Source organism: Crocodylus siamensis, chromosome 2, assembly GCF_052110815.1.
Source record: "Crocodylus siamensis isolate JL-2025a chromosome 2, ASM5211081v1, whole genome shotgun sequence".
NCBI classification, from domain to species: Eukaryota; Metazoa; Chordata; order Crocodylia; family Crocodylidae; genus Crocodylus; species Crocodylus siamensis.
In genome coordinates, this window is record NC_143396.1 from 79631325 (window position 1) to 79655050 (window position 23726).

Sequence of the window (23726 nt, forward strand, 5' to 3'; positions counted from 1 at the left end):
ATGCCACAGGTTTCCAAAATCAGTCAAATCTGCTAGGTAAACACAGTTGACACACCAGTAGCATAATGGGCGGGTGAGCAGGGCACCCAGATGCTGATTTAGAGAGAGTGCAAGAACAATGGAGGCTGCTGCTGCTGGCCTGACCACTGCTGCCTCTCAGGGCACAGAAATTACTTATTACTCCTTTGATACCTATGGCACTGTTGCCCAGGTGCTAATCTAAGGGTGGGAGAATATTAGACTTCCTCCTCAGGACACTTTGAGTGACCATAAAGGGGACAGAGGTTCTGTTATGCCTGTAACAGCATTGTTTTTACACCAACAAATACCCCCTTTTCTGATGTAGCTTATGCTGCTTTCCCAAGTAATATAAAGTGTCCTGGCTTGAAAACCCAGTTGTTTTGCTAATATAACTACAGGTATCCTAGAGCTTTAGTTCATATAAGAATGAAATGTATAACTGATGGTGCTCCTGGCAAAGGTTTCTATGGGAGACCTTCCCTGAAGGGTCTAAATATACATTGTGTTACATATTGTCAGTTTTAAAAGGGATAAAGGTAGCAATAACATAAATCCAAAACTTGGACCAAAAGTAAAATGTGATAAGTGAACCCCGTAGGTCTTTGCAGTCAAAATGTTTGGGCTTGGAGAGGAAGTCTCTGCTAGAGCAATTCTGCTGTTCTAAGCTAATATCTCTAGCACAGTGGTTTTCAACCTTTTTTCATTTGTGGACCCCTACAAAATTTTGAAGGTGCAGCCCCTGTAAGGTCCCTCCCTCCCCCCACTTTGGAAATTTCAAATAGAGGTACAGAGGCCTTTGAATTTTAAGTGTAGGTTTTCATATACTGTTGATTGATCATAGTCGTCTTTCACAGATTCCTTACACACAGTCTCCGGACCCCTAGGGGATCCCTGCAGACCACAGGTTGAAAACCACCGCTCTAACACATACACATTCATGCACGTGGTTGCTTTTTATATTGTAAAGTTTCTGTTTGTTTTTTTGTGTTGCCATAGATTTCCCCCTCTCACCTTTTCTTTAACATTTTCTTTAAGAACTCTATACTCTTGGTTAAAAGCAGTTACAATAGTTATAAGCTGCCTGATTAGACATCCCAATGATGTTGCTTAAAAATATGAGGAAATAAAAAATCTGTGTTGGTTACAGTATCTTTAAAAAATATTTTAAATCATTTGCCAGGGAAGTTTTTTATTTGTTTGTTTTGGTGGCTTCTCATACAGCTGGCAGGGATAAATGGCAGCTGCAGACTGATGGGTAGACAGCACAGAGCTTTTTTTTTTTTTTTGCTTTTTTTTTTTTTTCCTTAAGCCTTCCTTTCATGTTTAGCCAAGTGAAAAACTCAGAGTGAAATGTAAACTCTGGCTCAGCAGATCTTCAGGGCCCTTTAGCCTGATGAACAGCCTCTGAGAGTTTAAGGGTGGGAGGCAGAAGTTGGGAAAGCCTGTTAAAGGCAAAGCCAAAAAGGCCCCAGCCGAGACATGACTCTCAGATCATTCAGATGGGAGGAATGTGGAGGTAGTGCCCTGGTGGGCTCTTGATATATTACACCCAAAAGAATAGTGCTGTGCAATCAAACCCAATTGTTCTGACTTTATCCTTTAGATGTTACAGAAGGAAAAGGCATTTGCTTTATTACTCTTCCGAGTCGTTTAACCATTTATCCTTAATCATTGGCTCTCTGAGTGAGAACAAGTGCTTGGTTCATTGAACATTGTTCTTTTTAAAATTATAGACTGGAATGTTTTGTTTAATGTGGGAAATAACCTTTTGAAAAACTTGACATACAGACTGGTCTCTCAGTCTTTTAGAGTTTCGCTAAAAAGGGACGTCATACAAAAATATAGCCAGATGCTTGGATGTTTGATTGTAGGTCAGCTTGCATTACTCTGTGATACACAATATGTTACACAGTTAGTAGTTCCAATATCTGGCTCAGTCAACTTGATGATGTTAAATTAATGAGTCTATTGCAGTCATTGTGACATGGTTTCAGCACAACTGCTGTTGTTTAAAAAAAAGAAAAAATTGTTATTGTACCTGTATTGTAACAAATTTTAGAAGCACTCTTCAGTAAAGGGTATAGACAGAGTTTTTAACTGGGAGGATTCTCGAGTTCATGCAAATAGAAAAGATCTTGAATATTTTTTTTACCTTAACTACTGTGTCAGGGTCATTCCTTGATATCTGATCTGTTTAACCCAGGGAGATTATGGTCGTTTGGCGGTCTCAGCTCCTCAAAGTCCTGTTCTTTTCTTCTTGCCTCTGGGGTATTAGTTTTTGTTCATCAGCATCAGGCTGAAGGTCTCTCCTGATGCAAAATCTGGCACCATCCTTCCCTGGATGGGAAACAGCTCAGCAATAGGATTTTTTCTTTTTGTGAAGGAGAATTCTGTGCATCTGGGTGAACTCACTTGGCAGTACTTCTGCTCTTTCTGCAGCCAGGCTGGTTGTTTTCTTCCTTCTTACAAATGCTACTACTGATCCTTTCCGTCCCCCTTTATTTAAGAGAATTTCTGATTCCATCTCTCTGGGGAAACTTGGGATTGGTCCAGACAGCTGCCACTCTGCTGAGTATGATTTACAGGACCTCCTAGATCTATTCTCTTTTTGCCTCTAACATCACCCACACCTTTGCTCAGTCCATGCAACTTTTGCACTTTTCATAGGCCTAATCTTTACAAAATTTTGTCCGTTCACTTGCAAAGCTCCAGTGGAACCCTTCTTTCTGGGAAAGATGGATTACCTGTACTGAGTGGATTTAGGCTTCTGCCACCAATCAGGAGAAGGAACATGTAGGCACTCCTGTGCCTACGTTGGCGGCAGCGGTCCCTCCATCATTTGGTGACTTCTCAAGTGCATTTTGTGGGTGGACTCTGTGATTCTTTAGCCAGACTTTTACAGACTCTGGGTATGAACACAAATTCATTTCTAGCAGTGGACATTTCTGGAGAAATTGCATGAATGCTCCTCACTTCTGCCAGAAGAACAGCAATTCTCTCAGTAGAAATATAATGCCTCTACATGGCCTCTGATATCAGTCCCATCGTGCCTGCAGATCAGAGGGCTCCCACCTGCCATCTTACTTGTAATCTTTTCCTTTTCTGCAACTGGGGCTGAGGGGTATCTGAGGGACAATATATACAAAATGTGAAAGCTTTTGTTTTGTAGTGTAACCAACAGATTGGGTATCATTCTGCCACATGCAAGGCATAGTGTCTGTAAAAGCAAGAGGCCACCTACATGAGTACTTGCCAAAGAGCATTGCACATGTGTTTTGTTTCTACACTCCTGCTTTCCTTACCGAGTGAGAAAAAAATAAATGTATTTTCAAGACGTTAAAATGAATTCAGTTAAAACTTGGCTATTTAAAAAGAGGATATAACACTTCCAGCCCCAAAGTGAATTAGTTTCTTCTGGTTTTGATAGTTGTATGCTATCTCTGTCAGTGCATGTGACAAAAAACAAAGGCCAGTTATCTGATCCTGTTGACATTTTGAGACCCTTCCTCATTCAGGACTTAAGTCTTTCTGTATGTAGAAAACAGTAATTTTTTTCACCTTGGGTCTATTATTCTGAAGCTAGTGACAGTGCAGTTCAAGGCTAGGGACAGAAATTACACATAAACCAGTATAAGTAATCAGAAACCAGTTCAGATCTGTAACACAACAGAAGTTCAGTACACATGCATTGCTTTCAAAATGTCCAAAGCTGGTTTAAGATCAACCTGGATGAATGTAGTGTCAAACTTAACTGATTTAGGTTAAATTGGTTTATTGAAGTTCTGTCCCAGATCCCCTCCAGATTCAAGTTAACTCATAGTCCCACACCATCCCAGGATGCTTTGCACCTCTCCTCGCAAGTTCCCCCCTCAGAACAGGCTAGTCTTGACCCAAGCTGTCTGTTCCAGTCAAGGAGAGAGGCGTGCTGTAGCACCCCCTGGCTTCTGGCCGATGGCTGAATGTGGCGCATTTCCGGAATCAAAAGTGAATGTCTATTCATTTGCTTATTGGTTCAATTTATACAGTTTAGACTAACCTGCGAAGATGGAATTGATTCAGCCTTGAGCTTTTTGAGTGTCTGTGCTTAGTCCAGAAGACCACAAAGGATGTTAGTGACATGTCAGATGTTCATGTATGCATTGCATTCATGTAAAACTGAAAATGTAAAACAAATCCATAGATTGCATTGTATTGTGGGTAAGGCCCTTGTCTGTGCCTAGGTTCAGTTCTCTCAAGCCACAGAGAGAACTGAACTTTTAATGTGACCTCAGATTCAGGGACAAGACTAACTTTCTCTTACCTCCTCCTCTTCTTCGTAATATGGAAATAAAATTTTATTTTTCTCACCTTCAGTCTTGTCTTCAGGGCAAGGAGTATATTTGATTGGGTATTTGTAATATATAGGGTATGTTTTAGACATGATATTTTTCTAATTGTACCATGATGTTGTTGAAAATTCCTTATGGAATGTATGAGAATATGGATAAAACTATACCAATTTCAGGCTCTTTCCATAGAGAAATTTGCATCATGTAAGTGCCTAATGGGGATACACTGCCCTGATATAAAATGCATTTTATTCCAATGCATTTTATTGGTATCTGGTAGGATTAATTAGCATGGGAGTGAGCCCCACATTACATGGCTCAGTGCATCTATATTGAAGGTTTGTTCTGGTATAACTTAATGTGCTTATGCAGATGTGAATTTTCAAATTGTACACAGGCCTTCAAGAAATGATGGCTTAGCATGTGGATGAGTCACTTGAAGCCAAGTGGCAATAACATGAGCTCTTAATTATCACAAGTCTAAAAATCTGTTGTGGAACATCCGGCATGTAGTTCATTTAAATGAAAATATTTGCTGTCTGTGCAATGTAGCAAGAGAGACTTCTCCCATGGTGAGGTAACCTTACATTACAAATCCAAGAAATGTGACAGAATTGTCACCTAACTTAAAAATAGCATAAGAAATGAAAAAGCTGAGATCAAAAGCAGAATATATGGATTTGTTCCTCAAGCTCATGTATGCATGGTGTAAAACAGGTTCAGAGAGTCAACAAGCAGAAGCTACCTTGAGGATTTTGTAATGCATTTTACTTAGCTTCTTTCTAAAGTTCCTTAGTAACACAATGGGAAACTTTTTATGTGCCTAGTAGTTGTTCAGCAATGTGGTGTTTTGTATAATTGATTTGATTTTTATATTGCCTTTGCTTCTTAGATTTCAAAGACATTAGGGCTGGAAGGGATCTCGTGAGATCATCTTTCCATTTTGAATAGTTTCAAATAGACGCTATATTGGTTGACTATGTTGCTTCAAGAAAATTTGCTTTGGCATGCTTCTTGAGCAGATATTAAGAATAACTTCATTAGTTGTTGCTTGGAATGTGCCAGCGTGTGCTTGACTCTTAGTCCCAACGTGTCTCAGGACTCCTTTTTTTTAACATGTAAATGAAAAACAGTTGCATCTACCACTGTGGTTTAAATGTAGGTCTCATTTGAAGTTCCATATTGTCTTAAGATAGAACAGGATGAGTTGACAGAAGTCTGATAGTGGACAAATATAGAAAGATTTTGGATTTGGTTGGATGGGAAAGCTCATAATTGGGAACACAATAGAGTTTTCAGATAAAGTTTTCAGCCATGCAAGTTTTCCAGCTATAGCTCTCGACTATAGCTTGGTGTGATTGGGTTAATACATACTCAGAAATATAATCTTTTATTATATTGTTTATGTAAGTGAATTTGTGATTTCATCTATTCAAGCATCTTAGATTTGTATTTTGCTTAGAAGTGTCATGTTATAAAAACGGACTTATTGAAGGTCTTCATGTTACATAGAATGAACACTGCATGTGTTGTGAAAGGGAAAATTAATCCCTATCAAAGTCATAATTGCTATGTGAATTCACCCAAAAGAAGAAGAAGATCCAGCTGCAGGGTATACAATATAATGTTAAGCGTTCTGTTCTGTTAAGTGCTGGACAGATCCACATTACTTGACTACAAAAGAAAAGTACCTGATTTTTTTTTATTCTGGCCAAGTTAAGTAGCTATAGTCCTTGAAAGCTTAGTATTATTTCTACGTTTAAGTACTGATTCACCATAAGCTGCCTCTGTTGAATCCTTGCAAGAAAGAAAAATCATTTCTGCCTTACCGTTTTTGCTAAAGTATGTGATGAGGATTTTTACTACCTTATTCTAAAGCCTATAAACATTTTCTGCTTAATTTTGTGTATTAAAATTCTGTTATACTCACTGGTGTAAAACTTGGGATTAAATTTAATATATATAATATATAATATTATTTTGCATTTAATGCTTTTCATCCCTAGACATCAAAGCCCATTTCAAATGTTATGAAAGCACAATGCCTCCCCTATTTGCAGATGCAAAACTCATTCTGATATTTTTATGTTTTAGGGTGTTCCTCAATTACCATGTGCCAAAGCATTATATAACTATGAAGGAAAAGAACCTGGAGATCTTAAATTCAGTAAAGGTGACATCATAATTTTGCGTCGGCAAGTGGATGAAAATTGGTATCATGGAGAAGTCAACGGTGTCCATGGCTTTTTTCCTACCAACTTTGTTCAGATTATTAAACCTTTACCTCAACCGCCGCCTCAGTGCAAAGCACTTTATGATTTTGAAGTGAAAGACAAGGAAGCAGACAAAGACTGTTTACCATTTTCAAAGGTAAAAACATTTAGAAATTATTCTTTTAAGAAAAAAAATGTTTGAATTATTGTTTAGTGACTTAGAAGAAATGTAAGACTTTTCTAAAAGTCCTATCTATATATTCTTCTGTAATTCTGATATGCCCACAACAGGCCAAAGCATGGGAGTTCATGTAGCATTTCTTCAATATTAAATGAGTTCTGTCCATCTCAACTAGACCTGTTTCCCATCCAAAGATTTCACTGTTGCATTTGAGTCTAGTTTTCTTAATTACTGTAATAAGCACGCTGAATTTGAGAGATTGAAATGTAAAATGGAGTCATATTCTCTCTGAAGTAAACCTTTTTTATTTACTTTTAATTGCCAAGTTTTCATTTTTTGCAGATTATTTTTAGTACTGACTTTGAGCCCTGTGTCTCACACACGAGTAAAATTGCTTTTTGCAAAATAATAAATTCTTTTTTTCACTCCTATTTCACTCCTTTTCTGTCTCACAAGGCATGAAATTATATGAAGCTTTAATAGAAGTATTAGAATTATGAAGAGCATTCTTAATGGCACTTTTAACCATAGCTTGAGCTGTTCTCTTTTGTTCTCTACACATTTATAAGATACGTTAACTTTGCAAGATTACACAAATCTATAAGATCTAACATGAAATAATCAGATTTCTTTATTGCCCTCAGCTATTAAATGTAGAAAGGATGACTGAAATTATAAAAGCAGGAAACCCTAAGTATTCAACTCTCTCTGAGGAAATCAGTGCAGCTACATGTGAACAGATAATGGCTTTTACTGAACAAAATATTAACACTCACAAGGGTGATCTGTATTAGCTTACATATGCAGCTTTGATTTAAGTAGTGTATGCAATCTTGAATTTTCTTAATCTTTTGTTTTACTTTAATGCACATAAATGTTTCCTAACATTTTTACTCATGCAATGAAATATAAATTAATTAAGTTTCTGGGGCAATAAATAAAATAAATATAAAGAGCAAGTAATATGTTCCTAATATAAGGTTCTTGCAACCAGGCTTAAAACTCAGTGGGTATGTCAATGGAACTGATGTCAATTATGCTTTCAAATGTTTCTAGTGTTCTTGCCTAAATAGAAAAGTAACTGCTAGGAATAAAGTAAAACAAGTCATCTGACAGATAAAAAGAGTTTGCAATTCAATTCTGTCTAACTGGGGACACAGAAGGGGACTGAAGGAATACAATAGACTTAGCACAGCAGGCAGTCTGTTACTTAGAAGCCCAAATACCACTTCTTGGGCTCTTTGCAGGACTTCCACCAAGATTAGAAAAAAAACTATTGGGAACCATTTAATTCCAAAAGCTACAGGTTCACGTTGTGAAGTGCCTGCTATAGAATTCTTTTCCATGTACTCTCCTGTGTTGTGGAGAGAAATTAAATGAGGAACTTAATTAGAGCTAAGAGACATAATCATTGCATGTTTGTACAGGATGATGTTCTGACTGTGATTCGCCGAGTTGATGAAAACTGGGCTGAAGGAATGCTGGCTGACAAGATAGGAATATTCCCTATTTCATATGTTGAGGTGAGTAAAGCATACCTATAATGCTTTAGGAGTAGTAATTTCAGTTTACTTAGTGTCGTTCTAAAATCCTAAATGGTGAAAATAATGCTAAAATGTGCACAAAAACGTTAAGGTATGGCTAAAACATAAACCGTTTTTGTTTACATTGTTATGACACATAGGTGCATGAACTGAGTAATCTCATAGCTTTAAAAATCAGTGTTCTTTCCTTACCCTTTCTCTCCATACTGTCTTGTTACCTGAGTTCATTATACTGCATATAATGTTAGATTATATGCTCTTTAAGACAGGAACATCATTTTTACGTTTATACTAGGAAGTACCTGTTCCATCTCTGTAGACACTTCCTGCTAAACAATAAGCTCTCACTTCCTAATGCTTCACTACAATAAAGTAAATGAGAACAACCTGAGGGAGGGTAAATTAGGCTATTTCAAACTAAGGAAGACAAGGTTAAGGTACACTTGAGCCTACTAGCCCATTGGGCTAGCATGGTTAGGACATAAGATCATAGGAAATCAGGGCTAGTAAGGACTTCAGGAAGTTATCTAGTCTAGCTCCCTGCTCAAGGCAGGATCACTGCAACTAAACCATCTCTGCCAAGTGTATGTCTGATCTGCTCTTGAAAATTTCCAGGAATAGAGATTCCACAACTTTTCTAGGTAGCCTGTTCCAGTGCTTGACCACCCTCAGAGTCAAAAATGTCCTCCTCTCCATCCTAAACGTCATCTTCTACAGTTTGAGGCCATTGCTCCTAGTCCTGTGCCCTGCTGCTACAAAGAAAAGTCTGTCCCTTTGCTCTCTGTAATCACCCTTCAGGTATATGAAAACAGTTATCAAATCTCCCCTCAGTCTTCTCTTCCCCAGATGAAATAACCCTTGTTTTTCCCAGACTTTCCTCATAAATCATGCCTCTCAGGCCTCTAATAATTTTTGTCGCTGTGTTCTGGCCTCTTTCCAGTCTATCCACATCCTTCTTGAAGTGCGGGGCCCAAAACTGAAGAGAATACTTCAGGTGAGGCCTCACTATTGCTGAGTAGAGCAGAAGAATCACTTCCCTTGATATGAAGGGAAGAATCACTTCCCTTAATACAACCAAGGATGCTGTTGGTCTTTTTGCAACAAGAGCACACTGTTAGCTCATATTCAGTTTGTAGTCCATTGTATGCCCGTCATTCCTCAGTCTGTATTTGTCCATGCAGTTTTTCCACCCCAAATGCAGGATTTTTTACTTGTCCTTAAATTTCATCTGCATGATTGTGGACCATTTTCCCAGTCTGTCCAGGTCATTCTGTATCCAAACCTTACCCTCCAGAGCTCCTGCAACTCTACCCATCTTGGTGTTCTCTGATAATTTGTTAAGTGTCTAGTTAAGTCTGATTATCTTAAATGACTTGGTATCCATTTACAGCGAGGTTAGTGAAGGGGGTAGCCCTTTGGCACAAGTAAGGAGTGAGGCTCAAATCCATAACTCAGGATATGTAGCCAAAAACCCGACATTTTTTGCTACCACAGCTATACTATAGCTGAAGCAGGGGAATGATTTTCAGAGATGCAGAACTTTAGAACAGCTTGCTGCCTCCTGTTTAGACCAAACTGCAGATACTTAAATGCCTCTGTTATGATGAGCCTATGATATGATGTGATTATACAAGGAAGGACATGGTTTTTCAAGTTGATAGGTTCCAAACAGTTCAGGGTCCTCATATGTCAAAGGCATCACCTTCTGTTCCAACCAAAAAGTAACAGGCAGCTAATACAAATTATAGTAATCCACCCCAGCAATCTTTAAAAAATGTCTTGACACCTATCTTGCTGGGGTCATTTCATCCCAGCAGTCTTTCCTGCCCACATGCAGTGGGGCTGGACCCGATGATCTGTAAGGTCCCTTCCAGGCCCTAAAAACTATGAAATTCTGGAACTATGAAAAATTAACATCACAATAATAGTTGCTCACATTACAAAAGTGCCTGGAGTCTCAGCTGATGTTAGGATCCTATTGTGCTGTAACTAGCACAGATGCATAGTAAAATGTACTTGTTACCCTGAAAAGTTTGCATCAAAATAGAAAACAAAAGTTTGGAGAAGGGAAATGTTTTCCCCCCCATATTACAGATGTAGAAATGAGAGCAAGGCAGATTAAGTGATGTGCCCAAGGCCGTGGGGATGTCTGAGTCCCTGGCAATACTATCTCCTATCCTTTCAGCTCCATGCATGAAACATTGCTTACTTGTATTTTATCTGTAAGTGATTTTTTCACTTTACATGCATCCATAAACTCAGCTCCTCAGAACCCTCTTTCCCCCTAAGTTAGGATAGTGTTACTTCCATTTTATGAACACACTGATTGTGCAAGCTAAATAATTTGCATTATGTTACTCAGAAAAGATGGGAGCACCATGACTAGAAACATGATCTCTGAAATCTGAGTCCAGTGGCTAAACCACAGGAAAGTTAACAAGACCCTCCATTTTGTGGTAGTTGAAGTTCTGAATGGTTTTAACTTGTCCCTAAGTTTTACTCTGATTTTGAGATAAAGTAACATCCAGAAAAGTTCTCACCCTCTTACAAACAAGAAATGGAAAATCACCTTCGCCAGACCTGTCACCTATACATGACTGTGAATTTCTAACTCACCATTTCTGAGTGTTTGTATGTGCCCTGCCATTTGTTTTTTATTTGTTCTCAGTCCTAGCTTTAAATAAAGGATAGGGCTGTTTTTAACTTGATACTGTTTTAAGCCTACCTGCATTTATTTTGGAAGATGCATCCTTCAGCCTCATCCTTGTGAGGTCTTTTCTCTAATCTCATTAACCTTCTAACACCACATGCTGCTCAACAGGTAAAAGTCATTGTGATGGCCTTTATCCTTTAAAATTTTGTTCTACCTATCCCTTAACCAATCTCCAAAAGTAATTAAAATTTCCCTCTTTAGTAGAGTTTCTATATTGATATTTATTAACCCTTTTATTAATTACACCCTTGTATTTCTCATCTTTAAAAAAAATCTTGTCTTTTTTCCTAATATTTATTTTATTATATCTACATGGTACCATGAGGGAGTTTTAGATAAGTTTCATGCTATTGTTGGAAAGGGAAAGGGAATCTGAAAGGGAATGTTTCCTTACAGACAGTTACAGAAGGGATTCTCAGTTCAAGTATAAGATGTCATTGATACTAAAAGACAGGTTAGGTAAGTACTGGTGGTGCATATAGAAGACACAAGAGTTCCTGGTTTTGTCACTGATAAAAGTGAAATTATTTAGTGCGTGAGGGTGTTTATATAGTATTAGATTTGTCCAAGGGGGCATTGCAGAAGTGCTCATGGCATAGCCCTGCCAGATTCCAACATCTGTAAATTATGCTAAATACTTTGTCACAAGGTAATGAAAGGAAAGAAAGATTTGTCCTGAAAAAAATTCTTAATTCATATGTTCTTGCTGAACAGTTAACATGTGCCTCATGGTTGTCAATTACAGTTTACTTTGTTCTGACCTTTTTTTTATTGATTCCAACTTCATTCAAACCTTATACCAGGTACCCCAAATTATTATTCAAAAAGGTTTACTCTTAGAAGCAGTGTTGTGCAATGAATAAAATAATTAGTCATTAAATACATTTTACTGTTAAATTTTTTAGACAAAAAGGCAAGTTGAAGATACTATAATTTCCTGACTTTCTTGAAGTTTTCTCAGAAATTTTCAATTTGTCTTTTTTTAGTTTAGCCACCAATATTCTGCCGGATTCCAGTCCCATAATAGTGAGATGAGCTAAGTACAGATAGTCAAAAAGCTCAATTCCACCTTCGCAGGTTAGTCTAAGCTGCATAAATTGAACCGATAAGCAAGTGAACATTCACTTTTGATTCTGGAAATGTAGCCACATTCAGCTGTAGGCCATCAGCCAGAGGGTGTTAGAGCATGCCTTTCTGCTTGACTGGACCAGATAGCTTGGGTCAAGGCTAGCCCGCTCACCCTGCAAGGGAGGAACTTGCAGGGGGAGGGGACCAGATAGCACAGCCTAGCCCAGGGCTGGAAAGCATGCTGAGATGCTGGGGGACTGTGATTTAACTGGAAAGAGGAAGGGGTCTGAGACAGAAGTTTCATAAACCAGTTTGACCCAAATCAGTTAAGCCTGATACTACATTCAACCAGGTTTAACTTAAACCAGTTTCAGCCATTTTGATACTGGGTTATGTGTATTGAGCTTCTGTTCTGTTACAGGTTTAAACCAGTTTCTGATGACTTAAACTGGTTTATGTGTAACTTCTGTCCCTAGCCCTGGTAACTCAGCAAGCAAATACTAAAAAAAGGCCACTGAAATACAAAGAGGGAAACGCCACATACTGACTTGCAGTCAAAGCCCTTGTTACTCGCTCTTTGTCACTGGGACACTCTGATTAAACATTCAGAATGAAGCCGGTGATAGAAAAGTAGGAAGTGAACACATTCTGTGAGTTTATAATTGGCTGTGTCATAAGCTGTTAATTTTCATAGATTTCATAGACATTAGGGCTGGAAGGGACCTCGGGAGATCATCGAGTCCCCTGCCCAAAGGGCAGGAAGTCAGCTGGGGTCATAGGATCCCAGCAAGATAAGCATCCAATTTACTCTTGAAGGTGTAATCGATACAAATCTTGATTACTGAAGCCAAGAGCTCTGGCAGACATTATATTTACTGTGCAATTAATGTGTAAATGTGTTACATGCCACATGTTCAGCCAGTTTATGGTGTGATAAAGCAGCAAACCAGCCACCAAGATATTCCACTTTAAAGTGTGGCTGGTTTGCATCATGCTTTAATTTGACTCTGTGGCATATTTGGCCTTGGGCTGCACAGTGCAGATCTAGGTGTAGTACATATGCTGGGAGGTTGAGAGCTGCATGGTGCAGGCCTTGCAGACTGTCAAGTTGAAAAGGTGTTGCAGAAAGCATGGCATTAAGTACTGGTGCTTGATACTGGGTTTCCCACACGCTGCCTGTGTGGAATGTAGATTTGAATCTGGGAAACAGTTCTTCAGATTTGCGCAGCCAAATGAATATCTGCCAAGGGCCTGTTTTTTACCATTCTGCACATTAAAAATTGCTAACTTAATTTCTTGAGTATTGAAGAAAATACAAGTTCTAGACTTAAAAGGAATTTTATATTCAGTTTCTCAACATTATTTTTGCATCTTAATTGTAAGAACTATTTCTTTGGAAGATTAATCAGAGATTCAGTCAAGGCTTATAGGTATTCATGGTTCTGAGTGCAATATAAATATGTAGAAAAACTTCAAATGAGATTTTTTTTAACAATTAGCAAAGTTGATATGCATCTTTAGCAATTTTAAAAGTTCTTCGTATCATTGCCAATAGCTCAGCATTCTTGAATAATACCTAGAAAAGTACAATGAGTACATGTAATAAAGGTGAAAGCTTTTGAGGAAAGGCTTTCAATTAAAATATATAAGAAAATAAAAACATTATTTTCAAATTTGTGAAATGTGCAGGACTTATTTTCATATCTGCCATGAAAAGAGTGGGAGACATCATTGTAATAAACCATCTACCATAGATTTTTAATAAGTGGATCCTTACCAGATGTACAACACAGTGATATTTTATTATCTGTGCAATTGAAAAGTTTCTTTTGGTAGTTTTTAAGAAGTTACCTGTCATTTGTAGTATTGCATCCATCAGACCATTTGCCAGTTTAAGCAAGTTGAATTCAAGGTTACAACAAAATTAGATTCCTTAATAGCCTTCTTGCAGTCCAAAAAATTTTTTTTTTCAAAACAAAAATTTAAATTGATCCCATATCTGTTAAGGGATTGCATTCCTGGCAGCTTTGTTGTGTGTGGGTTTTTTTCAATCTTATGTTTACTAGATTTTCTTACTTTACCATCGTTAGGCAGAATAATCTAATTATAGCATCAAGAAAAATCAGGCTCATATAGTAGTACTGAATCAAGAACAGGAGACTCAAGCCTTTTAATATAAATTTATCTTCATTTGTTTTGTCAGCCAGAGCTAGCATAAGTCTGTAACAGAAAAAATGTATGCAAAAAATGAATGTTTTGCATTTCTTTCAAAAAGAGAACATCAAATGTTTTTAGTGGAAAGTTATAATATGGTGCATGTCAATGAATGCTTTGAAAATGAATGTTTTTATTGCTTTCAAAAAGAGAATATCAGATGTCTTTAATAGAAATTGTAATGTGGCGTGTGTCAGATCTGTGTGAAGAGCAATAATTTTAAACCAACTTAATTTCCTTTATAGTGAAAATGTCTAAATAGCACAGCCTTTATAAAATAGCTCAATACAATACAAACCAGCTTACATTAGGACAGTGGTCTCCAAACTTTTTTGATCGCGCACCCCTATCAGTAAAAAATTTTTGAGCACGCACCCCCAATATATGTATATATATATAAAAAAAAATCTAAATAGAAGTTCTAATATTTTCTTCCCGCACCCCAATGGATCGTCTTGTGCACCCCCCTTGGGAGACCACTGCACTAGGAAGATGATCTGTTTCTGAAAATTAATATAAAAAATAGATCCACTAAGACCTGTAACCCATTTGAGTTCTGGAAGCGATTGCCCTCCTGGTATGGACGGGGGCAATTTATTTCCATCATTCTTTGTAGCCAATTGTAGGCAGATCAGGGCTTCAAAGCCCTGTTCTTGTTCTTCTTGTCTCATGTACCAGCACTACAAAACTTGTTTCTAAGGTCAGATTCTGCTCTGAATATCAGAACATCTTGCATCTTGATGTAAAGGATAGTAAAATTCAACCCAACAACTGGAACGTCTGTAATCATTCTGTTGATAACGAAGGAGGCAGAACAGAATCTAGCTCCCTCTGTATTTCAGCTCAGGTAGTTATGTGAGTGAAAAAGGTTGAGATTCATTCAAAAAAAATCTGTGCATCATCAGAGTTGTGGAAACATGCATGTGTGTAGCACTAAAGAGCTTTGCAGTTTTTCTTTCCTTATTATAGCTAGCACTAGTGAACTATACTAATCGGTAGCCCTTGAATGATCCTTGGACATTTATGAGTCACTGTATATGAACTCTCCATTTCTTGTCCCAAGGAAGAAGTGAGCAGCTTTGCTCTGCAACTTGCAGTCTCCAGGTCCTTTTCAAAAGAAGGCCATTAAGCAGTGTGTTCCATTCTTTAGCCATTTTTGCACTTCCATGGTTGTTTCCCTACAGAAGAGAGTGTTCAGCAGATTCTTTATACTTGACTAAACTTGGTTCAGTCTTTAAAAGCATGCCACAGTCTTTCTCTAATGTGTTGTTCCCTCTGTATTTGAGTAAGTAGATCCTGCAGGCACTAATCGTTTCAGGGGGTAAACAAACATAATTAAGTGAAACAGGTGCCCAAGGGAGCTTTTAGCAGTGATTTTGGAGACTTGTAAATAATTTCTTCACTCTTTCTAATTGCTCTTCACCAGTAGGTGATTTTTGTTTTTATAAATTATTTTCTTGCTGTATTCTGGGGTTATCTAGGAACAAAACCTTAATTACATAACCTGAAGATAGGGTATGGATTCAAGAAGAAAATAAACAGTTGATGCCATTATGTAAAATATATTTTGCTAGTTTGTGTCTGTTTTTATGAACGTTGGGAAGGATTTTAATCTAAAATGAAAATAAAATGGCTGACTGTATAAAAATCTACAGTACGTTTAATCTTCACGGTGCCTAACTACCTTTCTACTCTGCTGGATAGGACTGACAATTCAAGTGTCAGAGCAATCTTCCTCAGCTATTTGAATTTATATATATATTTGCTTTGTGCTCTCCTGCTTTCATATCTGGAAGCTAATCAGCTTAACATTTTGTAATAAATTTGCATTCTGTAATAAAAAGTCAGCTTAACATGTTAAAAGTACATTTTTAGTTCTTTTATAAAATGTCTAATTTTGACACTAGAAATAAATACCAGGGGGTCAAAAGTTCATTGGCAGAACTCCATATAAAAGCATCATGGTTAGGTCCTTTCTACCCTTGAACACAAATTATAGTAAGTTATTTCTGGTGTTTTCCACAGCAGTAACTTTTGTAAGTCATAATTTGTGTCCCAGGGTAGCATCAAGAAGAGCTTTAGTGCACTTTGGTCTTAGGGGGGTATTTTCCTTCTGTATTATTTAACGCAGTGGCCTTTTTGTCACCCATCTTGCCTTCTCTGTAATATTTTGCATGCTGAAGCTACAGTCATCTTTTGGCCTCTTGTATTATGATGTCTTACTTTTTTAATCCCTTCACCAGCTCCCTCTTTCTATTGCACTGAAGTTCAAGCCTTTTGTCCTGTTCTTCAGGTCTTTTCATGTCTCTGCATTTTCCTATGTTTCTGCTTCTGTCTTTTCTTGTGATAACTGTCTGCTATTCCAGCTTTGATTCTCCTTTGTCTTTTTTCCACAGCTGTTTTTTTCCCCACACACACGCTGTAGGATTTTATGGATTTCTTTCTCAACTGATTCCTCAACTCCCACTTAAAACACTTAGATTACTACAAAGACTATCAGAAATTTGTGAGTTAATACCAGTGACATTGAACGGGTTTGTACACATGTGCAAGTACACCATATTATGACAGCTATCCTTGTATACTGCCTTATGGATACTACTTGCCATCTTAAATTGGAAGCTACTCAGGAAATAGATTGCCTCTCTCTGTATACAGCATGTATTTCACAATGAGAGCTTTCAGAATACAGATAACGAAATTGATTTATAGTGAAGTTTTAGCTAAACAGAGTATTGTTTAAAACTTTTTGTAAGCATTACGGGAATCTCATCAGGAAGGTGGTTAAGGTAAATAGAAGAAAGATTGTGCTGAGATGTAGAAACAATGACTACATGTATTCCCATTTTTTCTTCTTGCTTGTTCTTCAGGAAAAAGTTCTTCCTCCCTGTAATTGGCTACAGACTAGTTCCCCAAGTAAAGATTAGTCATACTCTGTAATAGGCATTAGTATTAATATGAATTAACATGTTTAAAGATGCATTTGCATTCTATTTATACATGTGCTTTATCTCATGAATGAATTTGACTGCTTATGCTGACTCCATACAGTAGTTTTGAACTATAAATAGACTTTCTTGGTAGTTAATAATATGGTTTTAAGAAAAATAAAATGTAAAACTTTTCTTTAGTGTTATTTTCCTGACTTTCAGACCATTTAAATGCCCAGAATTCTGTATTTCTGTACTGAAGAAATGGCATTTAGTTGCCAATTTATTATAGTGTAATTTGTTCCAGTGGATAGGATATCCATAAAAAGATGTTTCATAGATTTCATAGACATTAGGGCTGAAAGGGACCTCGGAAGATTGAGTCCAGCCCCCTGCCCAAAGGGTAGGAAGTCAGCTGAGGTCATAGGATCCCAGCAAGATAAGCATCCAATTTGCTCTTGAAGGTGTTCAATGTAGGTGCTTGAACCACCTCCGATGGCAGGCTGTTCCAGACTTTGGGGGCTCGGACAGTAAAGAAATTCTTCCTTATGTCCAGCCTGAAATGGTCTTGTAGTAGTTTATGACCGTTCGACCTCGTCATCCCTTGGGGTGCTCTGGTGAACAAACGTTCCCCCAGATCCTAGTGGTTACCCCTGATAAACTTATCGGTGGCCATCAGATCACCCCTGAGCCCACGCTTTTCCAGGCTAAAGAGCCCCATGGCTCTCAGCCTGTTGTTGTAAGATCTGTTTTCCTGACCTCTGATCATGCGCATGGCTCTTCTCTGGACTCTCTCAAGCTCTCTACATCCTTTTTGAATTGTGGAGCCCAAAACTGGATGCAGTACTCCAGCTGCAGCCTCACCAAAGTGGAGTATAAGGGGAGAATGACGTCCTGGGATTTGCTTGAGATACATCTATAGATGCAAGCCAGTGTTTTGGTCGCTTTACTAGCCGCAGCATTGCATTGCAGGCTCATGTTCATCTTGTGGTCAGTGATGACTTATGTATAGATAAGTTAAAATGAAAAGTATGTTCCTCGTTAATGCTGCTAAAGAAACACAGAAGAGAGGTAAAAATGCTCTAGGATGAATGGCTGCAACAACTTCCCAAGAGTCTTCTTTTGATCTAGACAAAGATCAAATGGCTTAAAGTGGAATGGGCATTCAGGAAGATTAGAGCTATAGATTCATGTACTAAAATGTCAGAAGGAACCATGGTGATCATTTACTCTGAGCTCTTATGTAACCCAAGTGAAAGACCTCTTTGTGTTGATGCTTGTTTAAAATAGAACACACCTTTTAGAAAAATGTCCCCTTCTGACTTACAAATTGCCCATCATGGAAAATACACCACAGTCTTTGGTGAAGCCATTAAGGTTGCAGTGAAAGACTTGTACCTGGACATCTACTAGTTATAGAGTATGTCAATACAGCAGAAATCCTTCTGGATTCCAAACATCTGAGTTTATTTCCTAGTTATGAAAAAAAGTGAGTACTGTTTTCACAACCTGTAGTCAACTGCTTACCTTTTCTTACTACTCAAGATTTCTAAAATAATTTCTTAATGTATTGATTTTTTTTTTCAGTTTAACACAGCAGCCAAGCAGCTGATAGAGTTGGATAAGCCCTCAGGTTCTGCTGTAGACTCTGGAGAAGGTACCTCGGGGGCAGCCCACAACAATTCAGTACAAAAGCACACTGATACCAAGAAGAACACAAAAAAACGACATTCCTTTACCTCCCTTACCATGTCCAACAAGTCCTCACAGTCTTCTCAGAATCGTCACTCAATGGAAATTAGTCCTCCTGTCCTTATCAGCTCCAGCAACCCTACTGCAGCAGCCCGTATAAGTGAACTAACAGGCCTTTCCTGCAGTGCCCCCTCTCAGGTATTTTACCAGAAATTAACTATATATTACACATTTTACATAACAGAATAAAAGCACATGATCCTTTTAAGAGTGTGTGTAAAGACACTTTTCACTTACTTTATATTCCAAATTTTGTTCTTGTACTCACAAGTCCTTTTGCAGTGCGAGTACAAGTATTTTCTTAATTATAAGTTCAGTGAGTGGTTTTATAATTCAGATATGCTTTTGAAGTGCTATAAAGAAAAGAAAACTCCTAGCATGTTTGTTGTAATAGATGAAAACCTAGAAACTAAACTATTTTGTTTCATTTTTGTAGCCCAGTTTGAATAAAATGCTGAAACTAAATTAATAACATACCTAGGAAAAGGATTTAACTTCAGGAATTCTTTAAGTGTTTACAAGCCTACATGGTAGTAAAAATAGTTTGGCATCTTGATTTTTTTTATAGATGTATATAAATCTGGTATTCAGTAAAAACGCAATTATAAGTTACAGTTGTCAAATTGTAGTAATGATTTCTGTTACATGTAAAGACGAAAATTATGCAGACAATGCAGTAGTGAACATTTAAAAATGTTGGGACAATTATACATGAAGTTTTCATACCAGATCAATGTATTTCATTTACGTTTCTTTGCATTACCACCAATTCAAGAAAAATAAACATTGGTAAAATATGTTTTTCCTTCTTAGTTCTTATTTAGTGTTTCTGAAAGCTCATTTCTGTTTCATATAAAGCCTAAAATCAGCAGGGTAGTTACAAATATGCAATACCAGTTAGGAACAGAAACTCATAGGTACTTGCTGCAGTTGCTATTGGTGGTATAGCAGAATGCAAGTGGTATGACCTTGAGTTGTGCTATTGTACCATGGCAATCTGTTTTTTACAAGAACTACTTAAAATTGACATCAGCCTTTTTTTGACAGGTTCATATCAGTACCACAGGGCTAATTGTCACCCCACCCCCTAGCAGTCCGGTTACAACTGGGCCTTCATTTACCTTCCCATCAGAGGTCACCTACCAAGCTGCTCTTGGCGTAAGTAGCATTTAACAAAACTGAAGCTCCCTTTGTTTCCGTTGTCATTCTCTTTTCTGCGACTGGCAAGCTAGTTTGAAACTTTTGACTTGTTTGTAATTACATGTGTGATAGACAGTAGTACATGCTGAACAATGGCAAAAATTTTGGCACTAAGGATCCTTAATGGCAACCTGTCTTTCAGTTCCATCTGTGAATATATTACAACTTTTGCTAGTTTGTTTCAATACTTAAATACCTTCACTGTTAAAAATGTGGATTATTTCAAGTCCCAGTCATTAACACCTTTAATACCTTGATTGAAACACTTTTCATTATCAGATTTCTGTTCCTGTGTGTAGGTATTTAGGTAGCAATCAAATCACTCCTAAACTGGAGTCTGCTCCTTAAGCCTATGGTTAAAGATATGCTTTCCAACGCTTCAGTAATACTGCCTGCTTTTCTTTGAATGCTCCCTTAGTGGTTGGGTTTTTTGTTTTGTGGGTGTTGAAGTATAAAGCTCAGAACTGAGCACAGTATTCCAGTAGCAATCACACCAGTGTAAAATGCAAGGATAGTATAACCTCCCTATTCCAACGCAGTAATCAATTGTATATAACCCTAAGGACTGCATTAGCCCCTTTGGTCTGGATGTTACATTGAGAGTTCACGTCTAGCCACCAAGATTTTCTTCAGAGTTGCTGCTTCTCATGATAGACTCTCTCATCCAGTAAATAAGGCCTTGATTCTTTGTCCCTAGATGTATAACTTAATTTCTGGCTATCTGAAAATGTATGCTGTAGGTTTATAATTAGTTTACCAAGTTCTCTCTCTCTCTCTCTTTTCAGGAGCTTCTCCTCTTTGTTTACCATTCTGCCTACATTTATGTCATCTCAAATATTATTAGTAAGAATAATATATTTTCTTTTATTCTATGCAGGTTCTTACACAACATCTTTCATACTGATATCTTGGTGCTTTCCATTAGTGCAATAATAAAACAACTAATATTTGTCACACAATAAAACAACTAATATTTGTCCTCACACCTTCTCCCCAAATAAGTCTGTGTACTAGAGTGTCATTTGGTTTGGAATTTTTTAAAAAATGTAGGCCTATGTTACAGTATGTTAAAGCAGACAAGCTCAAAGAAATGTTGCTTGCACTTAAATTGGAAGATGGTGAAGTTTGTGATGATCTTTCATTCCTAAGGAATGTACTTCTACAGTGCTTAGCCAGTTCCCAAGAAAGGTCTTTCCTTCACAGACAGTCTTTAACTTTGTAAAAAGTCCTGTTGGATAAAGGAGCAAAGTTGTCTGCCACAGTCATCATTCTGGAGCTTGCCAGTCCTTTACATATCCTGGACCCAGGACATCGAACATTTCAAACTCATATTTATTATTCTGCAATCAATAGACCAGTGTAAAAAAGTCCAAGGTTTATGATAACTTGTGTTGCTGAGGAAGCCTGCTGCAGTGTTCTGTACCAGTTGGAGTTTCCTAAGTGCTGAGGCTTTGTCCCTAGATATATTTTATTGCTATAGTCAAGCCAAATGACTTGATTAACTGAGTTCAGGTCATCGTTCACCAAGATGGGATATAGTCTTCAAGTCCACTGGAGATGGTAGATGTTGCAATATGAAATCTTAGCATAAATGTAGAATCTTGGAACACTCCTGAACTATGGACTGAATCGGTCATCCATGGATGTCTACATTTTGTACAGTGGCAGACCAGTTAAAATGTCTTGAAAGGCAAGAACTTGAGATTCACTCCAGACTCATGCCAAAGGCAGCTTTTAGCTGACAGCTGTAAATGGCTATGTTGTTATTCAGGGTAGGAAAGTCAAAGGGTTCTGATGCTGGCCACATTAGTCCTTAGCGTGCCTAGGCTCAGAAAGACCTTTGATCTTCAATAAAAGGAAACTGAAACAGCTGTTTGGAATGCTTTCTTTTGTCCACTGTTATCATCTCTGTCTTGCTCAAGTGCAGTGAGGTCATTCTTAAAATATTAAATAGAATGGAGCTGGGACTGACCATAATACCCTAATGCACCAAATAGGTGACAGATGCCTACTTAGTGTTAGATTTTGAGAGGTATTAATTAGCCAGCTTGTAATATAAACCAGGTTGATTTTCTGTAGTTCCTCTTTCTTAATCACAATGTTATGAGGTACCAACTCAAAAGCCTTATTCTAACAACACTATAAATTTCACCCACCAAATATAATTAAAAAAATGTCAAGTTCATTTTTGAAAGGTCTTATTTTCCATAAGCCTATGTTAATTGTCCTTAGTCTGTACTACCCTCTTGCTTTGTGTATCAGCTGTTACTTTACCAGGCTTAGAAGTTTTATGATTACTCATACTATGCCATTTTAATCATTTTAATTATTGGAATGGGAAGTTTTCTTTCAGTCCCCTTAAATTTCCCCAGTAGTTCAGGACTTAGTAAAAATAAACCTTTACACTCCAGAGAGCTCATTGGTCAACTCTTTTAAAATTCTTCAGTTCCAGTCACCCAGGACTCCTGACTTAAGGAGGGTGAATTTCAGTAGTTTTGTCTCGAGACTGTTTTGAGACTGATGCATTTAGATGCCCCCTTGTTATGGAAGATGATGCTAATCAGCATAGACAACCCAATAGTGGTTATCTAGCTCAGACATTAAGTAGCATCTAGTATATTTTCTCTGGATGAATTCAGTTTTCTTCCTGATGAGCAGAAAAAATATAGTGTCTAAGAGCAGCTTTGTTCTTTCCATATATACAAATTAAAGGCAGATGATTCTTGTATTCTTTGCCACAGGTTAAATTAGATGCAATGTTTTTTAGCGGATGCAGTCTACAGTCATAGTGAACAAGTAGTTCCTTGTTAATTCCCCCATGTTATATCCTCTTCTTTTTTATATATAATATATATATAATAGTTTGCTAGACAGATCCTGTTCCAGGTGGCTGTATTGTACTTGCATAAGGTAGAATTTTTATCCATAAATTATACTGATGCATTCTGGACTGACCAGTCTGGCAGTACTCTCTTGGGATCATAATTATTACTGATATCTATAGATCCTTATTGACATTTGTCAAGAGCCATGGGACTCTTTAGCCTGGAAAAGCGCAGGCTCAGGGGTGATCTGATGGCCACCTATAAGTTTATCAGCGGTGACCACCAGGATCTGGGGGAACATCTGTTCACCAGAGTGCCCCAAGGGATGACGAGGTCGAACGGTCACAAACTCCTGCAAGACCGTTTCAGGCTGGACATAAGGAAGAATTTCTTTCCTGTCCGAGCCCCCAAGGTCTGGAACAGTCTGCCAGCGGAGGTGGTTCAAGCACCTACATTGAACACCTTCAAGAGTAAATTGGATGCTTATCTTGCTGGGATCCTATGACCCCAGCTGACTTCCTGCCCTTTGGGCAGGGGGCTGGACTCGATGATCTCCCGAGGTCCCTTCCAGCCCTAATGTCTATGAAATCTTGATACAACTTAGCCATTGTTGACCAAATGGGTGTGTCTACACCTGCTATTAATGAGCATGAATAAATGCCGGCGCTTATTGCTCCAGAGTTTATTGCTCCCAGACACCACATCTGCACGTTCACCCAGACAAACAACACATTGAG

The 23726-nt window shown here is 37.8% G+C and overlaps 1 protein-coding gene across 4 annotated transcripts in view; it reads left to right on the forward strand.

The window, feature by feature from the left end:
• Positions 1-23726, forward strand: part of SH3RF1 (SH3 domain containing ring finger 1) — a 150243-nt gene that overhangs the window by 94730 nt on the left and 31787 nt on the right. For 3 of the 4 annotated variants that reach the window (XM_090036222.1, XM_090036220.1, XM_090036221.1), the window contains exons 3-6: positions 6444-6719; positions 8171-8266; positions 18800-19102; positions 20012-20122. In XM_090036222.1, the coding sequence (XP_089892348.1) occupies positions 6444-6719; positions 8171-8266; positions 18800-19102; positions 20012-20122 (786 nt within the window). The remainder of the gene's footprint in view (positions 1-6443; positions 6720-8170; positions 8267-18799; positions 19103-20011; positions 20123-23726) is intronic. The other variant, XM_090036223.1, reaches the window with a different exon arrangement.